We start from the raw sequence: 19031 nt of genomic DNA, 5'->3' as shown, positions 1-19031 counted from the left end.
CTACTGCTCTATTGAGACACTGCAGCTTAACAGATGTTGAAGCACCATTTATTTGCACAAGTGGTAGGTAAACAGTGGGAGGCTATGCAGAGGAAAAGAAAAACACCAGTTTGTGTCTCCCACGGGAGCAGTGTTTGTTCAAACCAGGTTGAACAATGTTTTGACTGTGCAGGTACCAGATAAATTGGCCAGGGAGACCCAGTGCAAATGTGGGAAGACAGATGTTCACAATCTGCTACCATCAGCTTCTCTTCCTTTTGCATCGATCATCCCTCATCACTTCTAACCTCCCTGTCCTTTCACTGGACCTCGCTATTACAACACACACACACACACACACACACACACACACACACACACACACACACACACACACACACACACACACACACACACACACACACACACACACACACACACACACACACACACACACACACACACATACTGAGCTGTTCAGATCATTACATGACGAGTTGAGACCCAGCAGCCCAGATTAATACCAAGACCGTTTCTTCCTAAAAGGGAGTTTTTTTGCCACTTTCCTGTTTGAGGAATTACTGTAAAAATTAATTATGATTTGATACTATAAATAAAATTGAATTGAATTGAAGACATTTCAAGACACATGAGACATGAGAAAATTAAAGTTTGACATTTCAAGACACATGAGACATGAGAATTGGCCCTGTACTTCCTTCCCACGGGAGAAATCAGTTTTAAAAGTCAGATCCAGAGATGTCAGCCATGACTATTAATTTCAAGGTTATCCACTTGAGGCAAATGTCTTGCTGACTGTCATTTTCAGACATTCTGCTTCATAAGTAAACAGCCATCTAGTTGTTCCAACTTGAAAAGCAGTGGTTATGACAAAAAAGAATGACAGTAGAATGTAAATGTGACAAAAGTAAAAGAAAGTGGAATAAGATAAGTATTTTTTGAGTTAGGAAAGGTTATGCCTCTGCCCTGGAGGACTTTGTCAGTTGAATTTTACTTTCTAATTTAACTTCATTGCCTATTCCAGACGTGGAGTGGACATGGGCTGCAAGCCAGGGTCACTGCTTACCTGAGAGTCAGATATCTCAGAGGGTTTCTCGGTCAGACTGCTGCTCTCTGCGGGGATCAGGTCATTGTACTTAGTGCTGACATCCTCATCTGAGTAGTGCAGGCTTCCAGGACTGGGTCTTGGTGGAGACCTGGACAGATGGGAGAGAATGAGACAAAGAAAAAGTGTCTGTGAGAGATAGAAAGCAAAACTGTGAGGAAGAGAGAGAGAGAGAGAGAGAGAGAGAGAGAGAGAGAGAGAGAGAGAGAGAGAGAGAGAGAGAGAGAGAGAGAGAGAGAGAGAGAGCAAGAGAACACCTACAATGCCCTGTCATTCCTATGACTGACACCACTTGTAGGACTAATGGAAGGCTGCAAAATAGTTCTAAAAATGAAGAAGCTTCACATCCCACAGGGGCTTCAGTGGGATGCAGAGATTCAGCGCAGAGTCATTGATTAAGAAAATGTAAGCGTAGTTCAGACGAGCGCAGAATGGGTTATTTGTGAATTCCTGGAAGCCCCTGTTGCAAAATACAGGGAAGAGATTATAATTGGTCTTATTCTTTTGCCATTTTCTTCTGTCAATGTGTCCGTTTGGAGCTTTGGCAGCAGGCTGAGTTCAGCTCACCTCAATGCACAAACAAGATCCTGTATGAAAACATATGAGCATCTTCATGAAAGGATTCTTTGTGGTGATTAGAGCAGAATGGCTGTACAGATTGAGTCAGTCAGAGATTTTGACCTAACCAAAAAAGCTGTTTAACTAAGCATTCTTATATGAGCACAGGTCAAGTAAAAGACTCTTGGTTTCTTTTATCTCCAGCCATTAAGTCCATAAAGCGAAGCAGAAAAAAAACATCCATGCAGACAATTATTTTTCTTCTTCTGCAGTAATGACTGCTGCTGTGTGCAAGGTCTGCTGGGATTGAATTGGATGGTCAGAGATGGCAAAAACTGGAGCACTACATTCACATCACTGAGCTACATCGGTGGGCTCAGTATGTAACTCTGGCTAACACAGCATTATGAGAAGAGTTTGCTCAGTTGTTTTCAGAAAAAGACTCAAGAATTAAATAAACTAGAAATGGCATGAAAGTAAATTTAAAGTAAAATCAAAGTTTAAATGATCTGAAATGGAAAATGTTGTGGGGCAGAATAGGCAGGTATAAAACGCTGTGATGTCTAGTGTAATATTAAGGCATTAAGCAGACAACCTTGACGGCCTCTCAAATACAAATGAATATGTTCTGAGATATATGCAAGCTAAATCACTGGGAATGCCAAGAACAGGAAGCTTATAAGACACAACATGACAAGGGCCATGAAAGGGTTGACACAACAAAGAGACATCTCTTCTGGGTTAAAGGGGATGACGTGAGGGGGCTGACTGTGAAAAAATAAACATCTACTTAGAATTCAGATAAGGTTGAGTCAGACAGTAAAAGAATGGGGTCACGTGAGCGCATGGGGAGGGGCGATGGATCCTGCTACCAATCACACTCCTAAATGCTGCCAGTGAGCTTTGAATTATTTAGGAGCACTGTATTTTTGCAATTGCCTTATCTGTCTAATTCATCCCTCTATCATTCACCCTTTCAATTATCCTCTAGGGAACCCTCCCACTCTTCCTCCTCCATCCACAGATCATTAGCAGAGAGTACGGTACCAGCATGGAGCTCTTCAAAAGATTCGTAGCAACTCAAGACCCTTTTATCCCCTTCTTGGCCTCCTTGGTCAAGGAAAAAAAATGCACAGATCACCCTGCCCTTAATGCACCTCATTTAGCACATTCTATCATTATGTGCAAAAAGCAACGTTGTTTTTTTGTTTTGCTGTAACAAGAAGCAGACTCTGGACTCCCATCCCCCAAAATAACCATGTGGCCATCCATCCAGTCACCAATTATGTGTGACCCATGCCTCTACAAATTCCCTTTGCTTCTTGAGCCACAGAGTTTGTGAAATTCCTCTTATCTAATATTTACCTAAACATTACCGAAGAGCCCAAAGTCCTGCTGACGGGTAGAAGGGCATACTGATGGTGTTGTACTTTACATCGAGACAGCTCTCACAGCACTGCACTGGAGAGAAACTCTGGGCTGAAGGCCAAAAGAAAATGTCCGGCTCCGACCCATAAGCACCCTTTGTCTAAAGCGGTGATGGACAGACAAAGAGCAATGCAGAAGCTCATGAATGCTAATTAGCTGGTGTTGTGCTGTCCCCTTATATAAATAGTTGCTTCATACAAACACTGAATATCAATGAGGGGAGCGAAAGGAGTTTCAAATCAGCAGCTCGGCTCTTCTTGGCTCGGTTTGTTCTCTCAAGACTGACAGACTATTGTGAGGGATGATGGGGGACACACACAACTACATTATTAATTCCTGTCTCTATCATAAGTAACACTTATGTAACACTGAATTGGAAGAGAAAACTGAGTTAACAATATGCTTAAGAAGTGCAATCTGTGCATGAAGGAAATGGATGCACCATGCTCATCAGCTGAACACCGTGGTTGATTGTTTGGGACTGACCGTGTGTAGATGCCGTTCTTGCGGCAAAAGGAGTTCTTCACGGAGAGGCGTCTGTTGTTAAGCTCCAGGGCTGGGAAACGTCCCTCGTCCAGGCGCACCATCTCTCCGTGGGTCAGAGGCAGAGCTGTGCAATTGGAGTGGTTGCCTGGACAGGGGTATGAGGACGACACTGTGTGGGTTGTGGAATGAAATAAGTGATTTGTGATCTTCAGGAAAATCAATTTCAGTCTTGAGGATTAGTTGAACACAAGACAATAAAACTCAAGCATATGGCTTGAACTTTTTATACTTTTTTTAAACAGTTAAATAGATTTTTTTAAACGGAAAGTTATATACAGGCATTTTATTGATCACATCATTGCATGTACAAAACGCTGTAAAAGTAAAAATGCAGCTTTTTGACAGTTAGTCAGGCCCACTGTCCGGTCATGGCCTCTAGTAAAACAAACAGACAGATGAGCTTCATGGCTGAGAAAATTGGGGAGGGGTTGAGAGGGCTAAGAAGCCCTCTTTGCGTCCCTGCACAAACACAGTCCTTGTCTGAACTGGTCTCGCTAAGCCCTGTTTACTGACCTTGGTAACCCTCGCACCATGCTAAATGCTGACTAGGTTAAAACGTCACTGATACGAGGCTTTAGTAAGGTTTGGCCTGACCCTTTACTTTCCCCCCCAAATGTCCCTCCTTAGGCCGGTTACACACTGCCTGCCTGGCGTTTTTGTTGCGTGTCAGCTGCTTGGATTTTTCTGTCTTTACACACCAGAAACGTGTCTGACGCGGTGCTGCTGCTGCTAGACTTGTCTGAACATGTCAATACAGAACTAAATATTCTGTAGCCTATTTTGCCGTCAATACTGCCGACGTTGTCTTTGCTCTAATCAAATCAGTATATATTTATGTTTAACATGGTATTTTATTTTATCAATGGGAAACATACATGTGTCCAGACAAGGCTAACAGCAGCAGCACCGTGTAAAGACACGTTTTTGGTGTGTAAAGACATAGAAAAATCCACACAGCCGCCACGCAGCTGACACGCAACAGAAACACCACGCCACGCAGGCAGTGTGTAACCGGCCTTACCATCTCTACTACTAAATACTCCATGCTGCTGGGTGATTAGACCACGTCTAAAAGATTAGCCCCTGAGGCCCTCACTGTGATTATCTGGCAACCATTATGTGAAGTATTAACATTAAGTTTACTAACATTGATTAACGTCCCCTACCTTATGTTTTTTAGGGTTTCGAGTAGCAGCAATGTTACCTGGGATAATTTACAATCATGAAAATTGGCTTTTTGATACAGTGGTGTGAGTGCGGCTAGTGCTATAGTTACATAATTACTCTCAGTCTGAGTAATGACCTGATCATTAAACCACTGCCAGGCCATTTATCCCAGTATTGATCCTCGCTGCAGTTAAACATGAACAATAATGTTTATTCACCTGTCTTTGTCAGCTGTTTTCACTGGTAACCTCTATTCTCATCATTCCCTGTCAGCCAAACAATGTTAAGAAAACCTGGGTAATTTGTCTAATTGTGTGAGCCTTCACAATCCCATTTTCTAAAATAGACTTTGGAAGCGCAATCGTTAAAATGCCATTCTCAGCAGAGCTGTCCAAGAGGAAGACAAATTCCAGTCGATAAGCTTAAGTCGCAGAAGCAGACAGAGCAACTGAGACAGAAGCAGTAAGTTTAGCAGGCAGTCGTGCTTCCTACCTGCATCTGTTTTTTTGGTGTATTTTTTACTCTGGCCTCGGATGATGAGGATGAAAACAAGAAGGAGGATAAAGATGAGGCCCACCAGCGCGATCACCACCAGGAACCACCACTCCTCATAGAACGGAGACACTTTCTGGGCTAAACACATAACAAATAATAGACATTAACGAACAAAAATATTACTTTGTTGACATGTTACGGCATTATTTTTTAGATTAACGTACCTGAGATAGAGGGGGAGGGGGCGCTGGGTGATCCATAGCCATAGTCGTTAACTGCAATTACTCGAAAGTCATAGGTGACGCCTTCTCGCAGCATGTCCAGGTTAAGTGCGTAGGATGTCACTTCTTTAGGAATGTCTTTGATAAGAATATCCCACAATCCTTCATCTAATGGCAAAATGAGAAAATATATGAATAGGATATGTGGTAGAATTTCAAGTTTATAAACTCATGCTGTATAAATTAAGAAAGTGATACCCCAGGTCTCATTCAGGTAAGTTTTCAACATAACAGCAAAAGTCATATCCTGTCTCAGGCAGAGTTCAATGCTATGTCTCAGGAGACGTAACAGCTGTTTGATAAAAAACAGTGCTGCCTCAAGTGCTCCCATCCCACCAAGGTCAGGGAAGGAAGTTACATACACATACTTAAACATACACTCACTCAGTCACTTTCATACACACACCTAACACTCATACACACAGAAACTGCAGTAAACACACACATAGAAACCCTGGATAAGATGTTATTTGACCCAGACGGCCACAGATGAATGTGCTGCATGTGATCTGGGGTACCTACAACGTGACTTGTTACGTAGGTAAGAATAGTTGTTATAAATGATCAGATAGCATCTTCACACGTGCATAGACAGAAGAAGGACCTTATTTGGTAACCTCTCATCTTGTATGTCCAGCATGGGTTTAAATACTCCTTCAGGAGGACAGGACCTTCAGGGTTAGGATGGCACTACACCATGGTTAAATTGTATTGCTAATCCTAACTCTCCTCGATCGAGATTCATTAAATGTTTCTGTGCAAATCATCATAGTCTCCCGAACCTTCTTCAGGTATCCAGAGTTTAGCTGCTCTTGAGTTTTCCCTAACGGGAAACACTAGCTGAGATAATGGAACCCAAAAACTGTTCATGTATGCGGCTCACCAGAGGGTCTGGCCTCGATGACGTATCGTGTGATGGGTGCACGGCCTTGATCACCGCTGGTCCAATGCAGTGTGAGGGCAGTGCCATACCGAGAAATAAAGGGTTCTCCGGGAGGGCCTGGGGCTCCTTGGGGAAGACATAAATGGTGAATAGTTAGAAAATATGGCCTGCTATGAGTCAAGGAGGCACCTTAAAAGATGATATTATTGGCATGAATATCATATAAGGCAGTAATGCATCACAGATTTAGAGTCCTACCTTCTCCAGGCCCAGTAGTGATGTTGGCCTCCACCTCGGGGCCGTAAGTGAGCGTTTTGGCCCGGATGCGATAGTTATAGGTGACGCCATCAGCCAGGTCTTTGATCTTCATCCACAGGGGAGCGCTGCCCTTCACATCTACTGTCACTATCTTACTGACACCTGGAGTGCGAGGAGAGGAGTCTGTACAGGAAACACTAAAGACTCTAGATGCTGCTTTCTACATACAAGCGACAAATAGCAAAGCTTTTTGCATATGAACAGACACATAGTCACACAGACAAATGCAAAGAGTTAGAAGACTACACAGACAGACTCGCCTGGACTATCAGAGACATGCATATATTTGCATATACAACAGAAAAGGTCTATTACCCAGCAGCCTTCTAGATATCCAGATAGGAAGAAACACAAGGACCTTTTTTATAATAGACCAATTGATATTCCCTGTCTTAACTGCTCTGTTCGGCTTTGCTTTGGGTCCATTAGTGGATAGCCAAGGGACCACAGCAGCCTCAGCTCAGCATTCCACCTCTGCTCCCAATTACTTGACAATCTGGTCCAGGCAGCCACACTTAGCCAGCTATTAGCCATATTTCTTTCAGTGAGAGAGGAAGCTGTGCAAAGTCTCACCAGAGCATTCCAACTATATTTTATCAGCTATGCCATAGGGCCAACACTCGCCTGTAACAGATTAGAGCATGAGCTTATGCAGTGTGAGTTAAAATGTATAGGGTAACTAGGCAAGAGGTTTTAAATCACAGTCTGAGAAAGCCATCTGAGGAATGTCAAAACATGACAGAGTTATTAGGCTCAAGGCAGAGTTTCTGACCATCGACTGGAGTGCAGGGCTCGTAAACCAGGCGGTAGCCCTCAATGATGCCGTTGGACTGCTTGGGCTCTCCCCAGGACACGTTGACTGAAGTGGTGGTCAACTCACTGAAGTGGATGAAGCTGGGAGCACTCGGAGCTTTTGGTGAAGAAAGAGAGAAAAGAGGTGATGAAAGTTGGATCTCTTCACAGTATGGAGACAAAACATACTACAATGACCTACTACATGATGTGGATATGTCACTTTGGAGATGTAATTAATGTACAAACTGAGATTAATAACAAAAAAAGCAATTTAAAGTTCAGGAGTCTTGTCATTCATTCTCTGAGTTTCATAAGTCACAATATTAACCCTCTGGGGTCTTTTTAAGGTATTTGCATTTAACTGATCTCCATGTGTTTCATATCAAAATGTTCAGAACAAACTCAGATTTCTGTATAGTGAACCCCAAATCTGTCCAAGAGCAATGTGTAAAGAGATAATTTGGCGCTAAAGCTGAAACGTTGACGTTGGCTTTTTTGAAATTCCTCAAATCTCTTTTTTAAAAAACAAACCTTATCTTGTTTCTTGTTATAATTGTTTCGGTGCTTGAAATTAGTTCACCAAAGATTTTTGAGTAGGAGTTTTGTCAAACATTGTTTGGACGCGCTGGTGCGTCTTTTGTCCTCAGAGGGTTAACATAGTACATTTTCAACATCTCGGTTACTTCCCCTATTTGCTCCAAACTCCCAAGACATTTGGGTAAACGTAGATTTGGGCCAGTACGACAGGGGGGAATCCAAAGGCAGTACTGATATTCTACAGAATGCAATCTGATATATTCAGGAAAAAAAAGAAAAGCTGTTACGCTAGATGACATTAATCAGAAATACTAGGAGATAAACAATGAAAGCGGTTTCATTGTTCATTGTTATGAGGGCATGAATAACAAAATATGTGCGTGTAAAAACAGGTGGTGTAACTCAGATCAATGCAAAAAAAGAAAATAAATCCTATGACTGTTTAAGCAAATGAGTCACTAAAAAAGCAAACTGGAAGTCAACATAAGAGTTTGCAAAATCATTCTGTAACCTTGAAAGAGAGCTGTGAGAAATCTGCGTGCTAACCCAACCCAGATCTAGCTAAGTGTCAGGATTTTGCCACAATTCTGCATACATTTCACAAAAGCTTGTGTTGGCTCACTTCCCAGTACCCTGTGGTGCAGAGAGCCAAAATTCCTGCCTGTGTTTTTTAAGTTCTCAGCACTTTGTACCCCTCGCCAATGTCACAGCCTTCAAAGGGGCAGAAAAGACAAGAGATATTTATACTGTAAACCATTTTTGTGCTGAAACCGCAGAGGAGGGACTCTCACTTGCTGGTACACAGACGTCTTTGTGCAGCTGCGGCCAAAAAACTAATCTACATGTGTCCCCCGCACTCTGTATTCATTGCTCCTGCGCTTTCAATAGGCTTCCACCCTCGTGGCTTGGATAAAGGGGCCAAGAAGACTCTGATCTCTTCTGCTATATCTCACAGGACCAAACTAAACTCTTTTTTTTCTTTTATTTCTTGGTGAATAAAATGAGTGGGTCTGACATTATTTGTCTGAAAGTTGCAGTACTTCAGTTCCAGTTTTTGTAACACACTGACTCAAAATGAAAGTACTCATCATCTATTCTTTTGTAAGCACCTTTTGTGATTGAAAAGAACACTTGAGCACAATAAGTAATACAATTAAATAAGAAGAAGGAATGTCATTGTGCAGACGACAGAGGGAGACAGACAGAGAAAAGACAGAGGGGTATAAAGAAATACAGAACTGTAAAATGCCACATGGTGTTGGCAGAAGATTTTAGCTGCAAGATTAATGCCACTGGTCTTTTGAGCAATCAATGTAATCCCTTCAACCGCATCTGGATTTATCGCAACTCACCTGCTTGCTGAGTGCGCCCTCTGGTGGGCAGGGAGCGGGGCCCATCCCCTGCAGCATTGAAGGCTGCCACACTGATCATGTAGGTGGTGTAGCCTGTCAGGTTTTTAAGCTTCACCCCGAGCTCTGGCAGGAACAGAGTACGCAGGCGCTCTGTCTCATTCTGGAGCTGAAACTCCCAGAAATAGATCTAGAATAAAAGTAAACAGAATAAAAGAGTTTAGAATGTTTTAATGAATATATGTTTTAATGAATATATATATATATATATATATATATATATATATATATATATATATATATATATATATATGTATATATATATAAAGCCATGATGTAGGCTTGGCTGATTTGCAGTAACACAGAAAAGAAGACACATTATTGATACCTTGTAACCCTGTATGTCTCCATTCTGAGCATCCAGAGGAGGAGGGTCCCATGTTACATCCAGCTGTGTGGCTGTTGAGGACTGGACCACCACATTTTGGGGAGGGGACGTTGGGACTAGAATGGAACAGAGTGTGAATAACAGCACTATCCCTTTTGTTATGTCTCGTATGACTTGCTTAACATTTAAGAAATAGAGATTAAAGGTAAGTAGCACATGCTGCACAGTGAGGGGCAAAACATACCAGCCTCTCCAACAAACACTTCCTGTGGTGCACTGCTGGGACCCTCCCCCACAGCGTTGTACACACTGAGACGGATCTCATAGCGTTTGTGTTTACTCAAATCTGCAAGGAGAGAACCGATAGCAGCATTATAATGGAACAGTTAAGATAAAAGAGCAAAATAAGAAGTTTCTCCAGAGAGACACACAGTCATAGTGATGCCCGTGGCAAGACAACATCACGAATAGAACAAAAAGACGGAGGGGTGGAACTGTAAGGCAAAGTGATGAAAATATTGGGTTAGTGTGGGGACATGGGGAAGATTTGTCAGCGATTAAAAAGAAAGAAAACACACTGAAATAATGTCAGGGCAGCTTGGAGAGATTAAAGTCAAATACACTTTTTAAGAATCAGCGGCAGCCCCTCAGCGGATGCGGCTGAGTGGGAGGATGGTGCAAAGCGCAGTTGCTGTAAATTATTATACAAATGGCATAGTTTTATGTAAGAGATGACATGCAAACAGATGGAGAGTGACGGAAGAGAGGCATAAAGGGAAATATAAGACTTACTATCCAGTTCATATTGGGTGAGCGTGGATTCGCTCAAGTTCCTGATGCTGTAAGGAGCTGGAGTTTAAATAGAGGATGGGCAGGGTTGGGAAAACAAGGGTAGATCACAGGATTAAGGAAGAGTGGCAATATTAGCTGACTTATCTGTCTACTTAGCAAAACACACCACAGGCCTTACTGATAGCATCAAAGCAATACTTGGATGTAAAAATAAGTACATTTAAGATTCCAGGTAGCAGCACTTTCTGCATATAACCAGAAGTAGTTGATGGATAAGCAGTGAACAAGTAAACTCACCAGTGAGATCAGCCCAGTTGGCAGAGGGACTGTTAACTGTGCGCACAGTGAAGCTGCGTAACCGGTCGTAGTGTAACTCCCGGTACCTGACCCTGAACCCCAAAAGGACTCCATTTAAGTGATCCTCAGAGGGAGGCTACAAAGAGAAGAGGTCTGCTTAATGCCCAATATTTAACAAATACACATTCATGCTTCCAATGACAAAACACACAGTGCCAAGTAACTCAACAGCGTACCTGCCAACGGACCAGTACAGACGTGGTGGTGTGAGGTGTAACAGACAGAATTGTTGGAGCTTTGTCTGGAGCTAGAGAAGATAGGGGAAAAAAGAGAATGTTGGTGTTAGCAAACCAACACAGCTGAGCAGAGTGATATATAATTCAAACAGTCTGCCAGGGAACAGCTTGAGAGTAAACACACACACTGTTGACGTAAAGCATTCTCTGTGAAACTCCAAAGACAAAAGATCAATGTAAAGGCATGTTCATACAATTACAAAAGTGTTCTTGTACAACTGAACAGAACATCAACGGATAATGACTGAGTAATGGTGACATTTTTGCTTCATGTCTAATGCTCCAGTCGCACAATCTTACCATCCTGTAGGGTAGTGATGGCCTCACTTTCCTGGCTGTATTCACTGTCTCCAATGTCATTGGTGGCTTTTATACGGAACTGATATGAAGTGAAAGGCTTTAGCCTTTGAAGAGAAATAAAAGAGAGCAATGTGTACGTCATGTTTTGCCCTACTCATTCTATTTTTTGACTGAATAATAAAAAACTGCTGACGCTGAGGGGGACATTTACCTATCCACTATGTAGGAGTGGGTCTCGTGGCTGACTGATGCAGAGTGGACAGTCCAGTTGCTGTCCGGCAGCTCTCTGTATTGGACTGTGTAGTAACGAACGGGGGACAGGCCATCGCTGCCTGGTTCCCATGACAACAGCACTGTGCGAGCCTGAACGTCCTCTTGAGGCACTACGGGACGGCTCGTGGGTTGGGGTCGGGCTGAAAGACACACACACACACACACACACACACACACACACACACACACACACACACTTGTACTTTATATTTAGAGGTGAATATTTTATTGATCCCACAAGGGGAAATTACATTTTAAATAAATTAAACAGCTGCAGTATTTTACACGTACCCCTCTTTTCTGTTGTGACCACTAAAGCCTCAGCGGCCTCACCCCAACCCTTTCGTGTCTGAGCAGTGAGGCGGAATACATAAACCATTTCTGGTTTCAGTCCAGACGCTGTGTACTGTCGCGCGCTGGGGCTCAGCACGTCTACGGTGGCGGCGTTGCTATTTGAAGAGTTTCTTCTGTATGTGATTTGATAGGCTAAGAGGACAAACTCATATCAATATAAAGTAATGCAGAAAAAAGAAAAAAAGTCAGCTGCACTACAAAATCAAAAAATAGTATTTTTGAGGGACATTTCTTTTTATCTCATGATAATATCTGATGTCATAGATGAAAATCTGTAAATTGCAAACTCACCCAGGATAATGCCATTGGGCTGTGCAGGAGGTTGCCAGATGAGCCTGACTGAGGTGGTTCTGACTTCTGGGAAGAGGATGCCGACTGGAGGGCCAGGTACTATCACACGAAAAATCAACAAAAAGACAAATCAAACAAGAGTAAAACATGTGACATAAATCCACTGATAGAAAATGAACCAAGGAAATATATCCATCTTAAAACAAGAGTTAAAAAAAAACGTATACGTATAACATGATTCCTAAGGCAGAAAATTTCAATAATTTGCTGAAAAAAATACTTCATACAAGAAAATGATTGATGAATTGATTAACAATAAGTTTGTTTAGATAATTATACAATTTCAAAGGGTCAGTTGGATTCGTTTACCATCGTCCAGGGTCCTCTCTAAAATGGACGGCGAGCTGCTCCTTCCGTCTCCTATACGTGTGAAGGCGAGGACCTGGATCTCATACAGGACGTACTTGCCCAGACCAGTCAGTTGGACACTATGGGTGGTGTTGCCCTCCACTGCCCAGAAGCTAAGAGTGGTGTCTGAGTCCTTCTCCTTATACACAACCTGAAATACACATACACTGAATGTTATACACTTAGATGACTTTAAGGCAATGAGGAAATAAAAAATATTTTTTTATTTTTCAGAAAGAAATTAGCGATGCTAAATCCTGATGATCCTAATCTTAAACAGAGATAATTTCCAGGTGAATGGTGTAAGGGGCTGACCTTGTACCCCAGGATCAGTCCATTGCGGTCAGCCTCTGGGACTTCCCCCCACCGCACCAGGATGCTGCTGGAGGTGGTGGCAAAAGCTGACACGTTGGTGGGTCCGCTGGAGGGTACTACAGTAAGAGGTCAAGCACAGAGCTTAGCACACTTCAAGCACACCTTTGTGCATGTGTTTGGCATGTGTTTGCATATATTTCCTTCCTCACCAGACTCCCTGGTCCTGCCGTGGACTGGCTGGCTCCAGGGCCCAGAGCCGATACCATTGATGGCTTGAACTCTGACCTCATACTCTGTCCACTCCTCCAAGTCCTCGATAGTGAACTCCCTCTCCTGCCGGTCCATGATGACATGGGAGAGAACTCCCCCTTTAGAGCCGGCTTTAGAGTATTGGACCCGGTAGCCAACAAGTTCTGGATTCCCATTGTACTCCCACTCTGGAAGAGGCTAAGAGGATTTTCATTTTGTTTTTATTCCCCCAGTTCAAGCAAGATCAATATAAATGACATCATAACGGAGTGCATAATAAAGTAATAAGCCATGAGAGCCCATACATCAACGTGATTTTACAACAGCTAAGAGGTGTTGTCAGGAATGATGAGAAGCAATATGGGAAGAAAAGCTAAACCCTCTCAGCACTTAATTCTGCAATTATTGTTTTTTTTAAATGTAAAACTACTCCATTGTCTTAAAATAATAGCACATTCACTAAATCTGTTAAATCAATAAAAATATAAGGCAATGTACAATAGCCCTTAAAAGGAATAGGTACAGGTTTGAGCGACTCATTAATATTGAAATTAACTTTTGTGCTTTCAGGGTGTTTGCAATCACCAAAAGTCCTTCAGCCAGTAGGAATCTAAAACTAGACCATCCTTTGTTCTATGCAGTATATCTTACTTTAGTATACTTAAATATGTACTGGGCTTATTTCTATCAAAGTGCTTGAAATTAATGTGGCGTTGATTAAGACTTCCATGGCCATGACCTCAATCATTTATGACAGTTTAACACAAATCTTTTGAAAAGGGTCACAATCATTGAGCTTTGTCATTCATTTAAAGGTGCATTATGAGTTCCTGCATGGTTTCAGCGCAATTTAAAGGTGCTCTAAGTGATGTGATGCATTTATTAGGCTACAACATACTACTACCAGCTGGTTGAGTCATCACTACAGCAGCGTTAGCATGTAGGCTATTTCCACAATGCGTATTTATGACTAAACCAACGCCTTCTTGTCGGTTATTGGCTGGAATACTGTTTGTTATGGTTCGTGGGGCAGGTTGGCGCGGTTTGTTTTTGTTGCCGTTTGTGGAGCCTGAGCTGTCTACAGAGACCGTGTTTTTTTTACAGTGTGTTCAGGGGACAGGCAGCTAGCGGATAGTGAGGAGATGTTTGCTGTATGTGACATACGAATTTTGTAGCCTAAAAAACGCATCACATCACTTAGAGCACCTTTAATTTTTGTCTCAAATCGCAGGCATCCTCCTTGATCCACTAGCTGCCTGCTCCCTGAATAAACCGTGAAAAAGCCTGGTCTCGGGAAACAACACAGGGGTTGTCACGTCAAACACGTCAAACACGTCAAACACGTCAAAAACGTCAAAAACGTCAAAAACGTCAAAAACGTCAAAAACGTCAAAAACGTAAAACCAACACTAGGGGCACAGGCTATGCACCAAAATACAACAAACCACGTTCCAGCCAATCACCGACAAGATGGTTGAGGGGGGGAGTGGGGGTTAGTGCACATAATGGGGGAGGGGGGCAGTGAGCAGAGTTGATTGAGTAGCGTGAGTTGTATCTTAGGGGCCATCCACATGGAAACGTTTTTTTTGTGCAAACGCACATGTTTTGCATCGTTTGGGCCGACCGTCCAGACGAATCCTGCAAACGCACTGCCTGAAAACGCATTTTTTTGAAACCAGGTCTCAGGGTGAAAAAATCCGAAAACGGCTCTCGTTTGGCTTCGTATGGATGGTAAATACGGATCCGTATCGATGATGTCATCGCCACACCCCTCTTTTACACCCTCTCTCACGGCCGCTGACGCCCACAACTGCGGTGATCGGTGAAGCTAAGCGAGCATGTCCCATCTCCATGGTCAAACCAGCTCACTTCATCTAAATACTGTGTCTCTGCTCCCTGACCCTTCCCTCTGGATTCTACAAGATATATTGCTAACGTTATGTAGCCAACGTTAAACATCGCTAAAGTAGCTGACCACTCCAGCAGCGAAGTAACGTTAACGTTAGCTGCTATGGCTATCTGTTTATAAAGTGGAAGTAGACAACTGACTATGCTCTTCTTCTCCGTTTTTTGTGAATGTCTGTAGCAGAAACAGCGCCGCCTATAGGCCTGGACTATGAAGTAGCATAATTGAGTCATTTACAAGTGGATTCGTTTGGACGCAACTATTCTTTAAACGAATCCAGGGAAAATGGGTAAAAAAAAGATCGTTTGGTACGTTTGTTTGTTGTATCTTGGTGCACAGCCTGTGCCCCTAGTGTTTGTTTAACGTTTACGACCCCTGTGTTGTCTCCTGAGACCAGGCTTTTTCACAGTGTATTCAGGGGGCAGGCAGCTAGCGGATCAAGAAGAGATGCCTACGATTTGAGACAAAAATGAAATTGTGCTGAAACTATGCAGGAACTCATAGTGCACCTTTAAAGAGTCATATCGCACAGCTGACACCCATCTGCTGTTAAATCCAGGTGACATGCCTTCTTTATAATCCTGCAGGAGCTGCGGTATCTCTCCTCTTTCTCTCACTGCCTGGCACTGCTCAAGAACTGGCATAGTGATGATAATGGACAGATGTGGCAAAGAATATACTGGCCAAATGCTGACACAGAAAGCAGCAATAATCAGAGCGCATAAAAACATCATCAGTGCCATGCCCTGTATTCATCATATCATAACCCCAAGTGTACAAGAACAAATGTAAAGAAAAAGACAACATTTCATGAAAAAAACGAAAATGTACACAATGAAGACCCAATGGAGTGTGCAGAATTCTAAATTTGGGGGGGGTTATAAGAGGGAGGCTTGTAAGTCAGTTGAGATGAAGCCAACTGTCAAGGAGAAAGTCATAATTTAATGTCAAACTTTTAAATACATGAAAAATTGGATTTTTTTGTGATTTGGATGGGCAAACGGAAATTGCCTAAATCTGATTTGAAAAAGCTTATCTTATCAATGTTGTATCCAATTAATATCCCAAGGGCATATCGCCAATTCAGTCCCAACATGATTTTCCACCAACGAGAGCACACAAAAGAAAAATAGACAGCAATTTCAAATAGCTTATGTGCATGTGAAGGCATTCAGCGTAGTCTGAATAGGAAAAACCTAGACAATCATATCTAAATCTAATAATAATCTACTAAAACTCCACTTAATTCATATACACAAGGCCCAATGTGCAATGGGTTGTGACAACTTACCACCCAGCGAAGCCACAGGCTGGTCTCACTGGCTGTGCGCAGGGTGACATTGGTGGGGGAGATGTCTGGAGGGGCCTGCAGGGTCTCGATCTTTCTGGAGGGCTGACTGGGAGGACTGGTGCCCACAATGTTTACCTGACGCATTCGGAACCTGGGGCAAAGGAAACCAGTTGATGGATAAATCAAGCTTTACATAACAGTAAATTGATTCATCAGGATTACAGATTAGTGACAACAATGTATTAGGTTCAATGATTTTCATAATGTACTTTTCATGGGACATTTGTGCCCAAGATCTTTATTTCATATACAGGCCCTGTATAAAAACATTTTTATATAGCGACCACTCAAAGCACTTCACACTACAGGCACCATTCACCCCATTCACACACAAATTCATACCATACAAAATGCTACCTGCTCAACAGATGAAATTAATGCACTTTTCCACACTGATGGCACATCAGGACTAATTTAGGGTTCAGTATCTTGGGACACTCCCAAGGACACTTTGAATGTAGACTGCAGGGGCCAGGGATGGAACCACCGATCAGTGGACAACTGCTCTACCTCCTGAGCCGCAGCCACCCTGTGTGTGCTCACCTGTAGAAAGTATAGGGGTTCAGGTCTAGGACCTCCAGTGATCTAACATCAGGTTCATTAGCCAGCTGATGAACCATCAGCCACTCCTCATTCTCTCCTATTATGCCAATCTGAAATGCACACAGAGAATGGGGTGATATCAGCAGCAGAACAAATTAAACAACCCACTTGTTATCGTAATACCTGTACACTGATACGAAGAAAAAAAAAAATAGATATGAAGCATCTTACCTGGGCTTCAACGTGCCAACGGGAAATGGATGTCTTGCCATCGTAACCAGGTTTGAACTGCAGGGTGACAGAGCGAGGCCCGATGTTGGAGATGGCTAAATTTGTTGGAGGGCCGGGCAACTCTGTGGAGGAGAACGGAGGAAGGACAAATTAAAATCAATTTCGGAATGTCACTGCTTTAAGAAAAAGCTGAGTAGAAGTCCGTTGAGTCAGTGGATAATTGATTACTTTTACATTCTCAACTTAAAGTCAAACAGTTAATCTATTCATCTGAACAATCACCTGGTGGTACACCTGAAGAAATAGTGGAGGCGGAGAGCAGGCCCTGGCCCTTGGCGGTCATGGCTGCTACCTGGATGGTGTAAGTGGTGAGAGCAGTGAGCCCTGTCACCTTGTACTCCTGAGTTAGGTTGGGCAAGTAATGGGTCACACGAGTATTGGTCCTGTTGAACTCCTCCCAGGAGATACGATAGCCTGGAAGCAAAATCCAAAAAGTGTTATGCAGTGTTCACAGTAAACACAGCTTGGTGAATCATACATTGAGAGAAGCGGAGAAGACATGTTAACTTTGCATAGTTAGTTATCTTTAATGGTTACCTGTGAGAAGACCGTTTTTCTCTTGTGGCTCCTTCCAGCTGACTTTTAGTGAGGTGTCCAAGATGTCAGTAAAGCTAAGGTGTCCCACAGCACCAGGGGCTGTAAAAAGAAAAATGAAAAAGAGGCAGTAAACGGACAGAACAACATGTAATTATCTGGAAATACTATATCCTGAAGTGGAAAACTTACTGTCCTCATGTGTGCGTAACCGCTGAGGCGGGCTGCGCGGGCCGTCTCCAGGGGTAGTGAAGCACAACACTGATGAGTAGTATTCTGTGAACTTTTTCAGGCCGGAGATGTAACCAACATGAACACTGTCCTGGAAGTTGGGCCGCACTGTCACCACACTGACCTCGTTTGCACGATTGACTTCCCAGGCCAACAGCTATAAATGATGGGTGTTAATGCACACATTTTAGGCACACCACTGGCAGCATCAACATTGTTTTTTTTTTTACATTTAATAAAGTAAAAAGTCAAATAAATACCGTTCACATCTTTTAAGTTTATGATCTATTGGGAAAATTAAGCTTTCAGACAACGTAATGAGGTTGTGTGGACAGTGCTCCTTTAGCTCTGACCACTAGAGTGCACCACTTGACATAAAGGGGCTCACCTTATATCCCTGGTTGATTCCATTGATAAACTGAGGGCTCGGGGCACTCCAGGTAAAACGCACAGTGGTGGAGTTGACAGCCTCGGCTTGTACATTTCCTGGTGGCACAGTGGGCACTGTTCCAGAGGAGGGAGAAAAACCAAGGAGACAGAGAGGGGGAGAGATAGAGGAAGAGGGAGGGGGAAAAGAGAGAATGGTAATGCAATAAGGAAGGAAAAAAATGAAAATGTACAAGAGGCACTTTCAGACCAGGCTCGTTTAGAGCGTGAGAATCAGGCTAAAGCATTTTATTTTATTTTGGCTCATTTGGGGAAGTAAGAACATGCCAATCAAACCGGGTGTGAGAGCGGTTGCCTCAGGCA

At 42.9% G+C, this 19031-nt stretch overlaps 1 protein-coding gene across 4 annotated transcripts in view; it reads right to left on the bottom strand.

Annotated features, from left to right (window-relative positions):
- The window catches only part of LOC114570403 (protein sidekick-2), an 88965-nt gene that overhangs the window by 2741 nt on the left and 67193 nt on the right, over positions 1-19031 (bottom strand). The window contains exons 18-44 of one of the 4 annotated variants that reach the window (XM_028600721.1): positions 18670-18785; positions 18243-18438; positions 18054-18152; positions 17739-17930; positions 17457-17578; positions 17226-17335; positions 16623-16773; positions 13386-13623; positions 13177-13292; positions 12823-13012; positions 12454-12552; positions 12100-12294; positions 11747-11948; positions 11536-11639; positions 11176-11246; positions 10940-11075; positions 10643-10699; positions 10095-10196; positions 9851-9966; positions 9466-9652; positions 7554-7691; positions 6722-6904; positions 6464-6589; positions 5524-5688; positions 5297-5437; positions 3578-3746; positions 1067-1196 (exon numbers count right to left, since the gene is read on the bottom strand). In XM_028600721.1, coding sequence (XP_028456522.1) covers positions 1067-1196; positions 3578-3746; positions 5297-5437; positions 5524-5688; positions 6464-6589; positions 6722-6904; positions 7554-7691; positions 9466-9652; positions 9851-9966; positions 10095-10196; positions 10643-10699; positions 10940-11075; positions 11176-11246; positions 11536-11639; positions 11747-11948; positions 12100-12294; positions 12454-12552; positions 12823-13012; positions 13177-13292; positions 13386-13623; positions 16623-16773; positions 17226-17335; positions 17457-17578; positions 17739-17930; positions 18054-18152; positions 18243-18438; positions 18670-18785 — 3851 coding nt within the window. The remainder of the gene's footprint in view (positions 1-1066; positions 1197-3577; positions 3747-5296; positions 5438-5523; positions 5689-6463; positions 6590-6721; positions 6905-7553; positions 7692-9465; positions 9653-9850; positions 9967-10094; positions 10197-10642; positions 10700-10939; positions 11076-11175; positions 11247-11535; positions 11640-11746; positions 11949-12099; positions 12295-12453; positions 12553-12822; positions 13013-13176; positions 13293-13385; positions 13624-16622; positions 16774-17225; positions 17336-17456; positions 17579-17738; positions 17931-18053; positions 18153-18242; positions 18439-18669; positions 18786-19031) is intronic. The other 3 variants (XM_028600723.1, XM_028600722.1, XM_028600724.1) reach the window with 3 other exon arrangements.

Source organism: Perca flavescens, chromosome 15, assembly GCF_004354835.1.
Source record: "Perca flavescens isolate YP-PL-M2 chromosome 15, PFLA_1.0, whole genome shotgun sequence".
In the NCBI taxonomy this organism is placed as follows: Eukaryota; Metazoa; Chordata; class Actinopteri; order Perciformes; family Percidae; genus Perca; species Perca flavescens.
The sequence above is the reverse complement of the archived record's forward strand: the minus strand, read 5'-3'. Positions and strand labels throughout refer to the sequence as shown.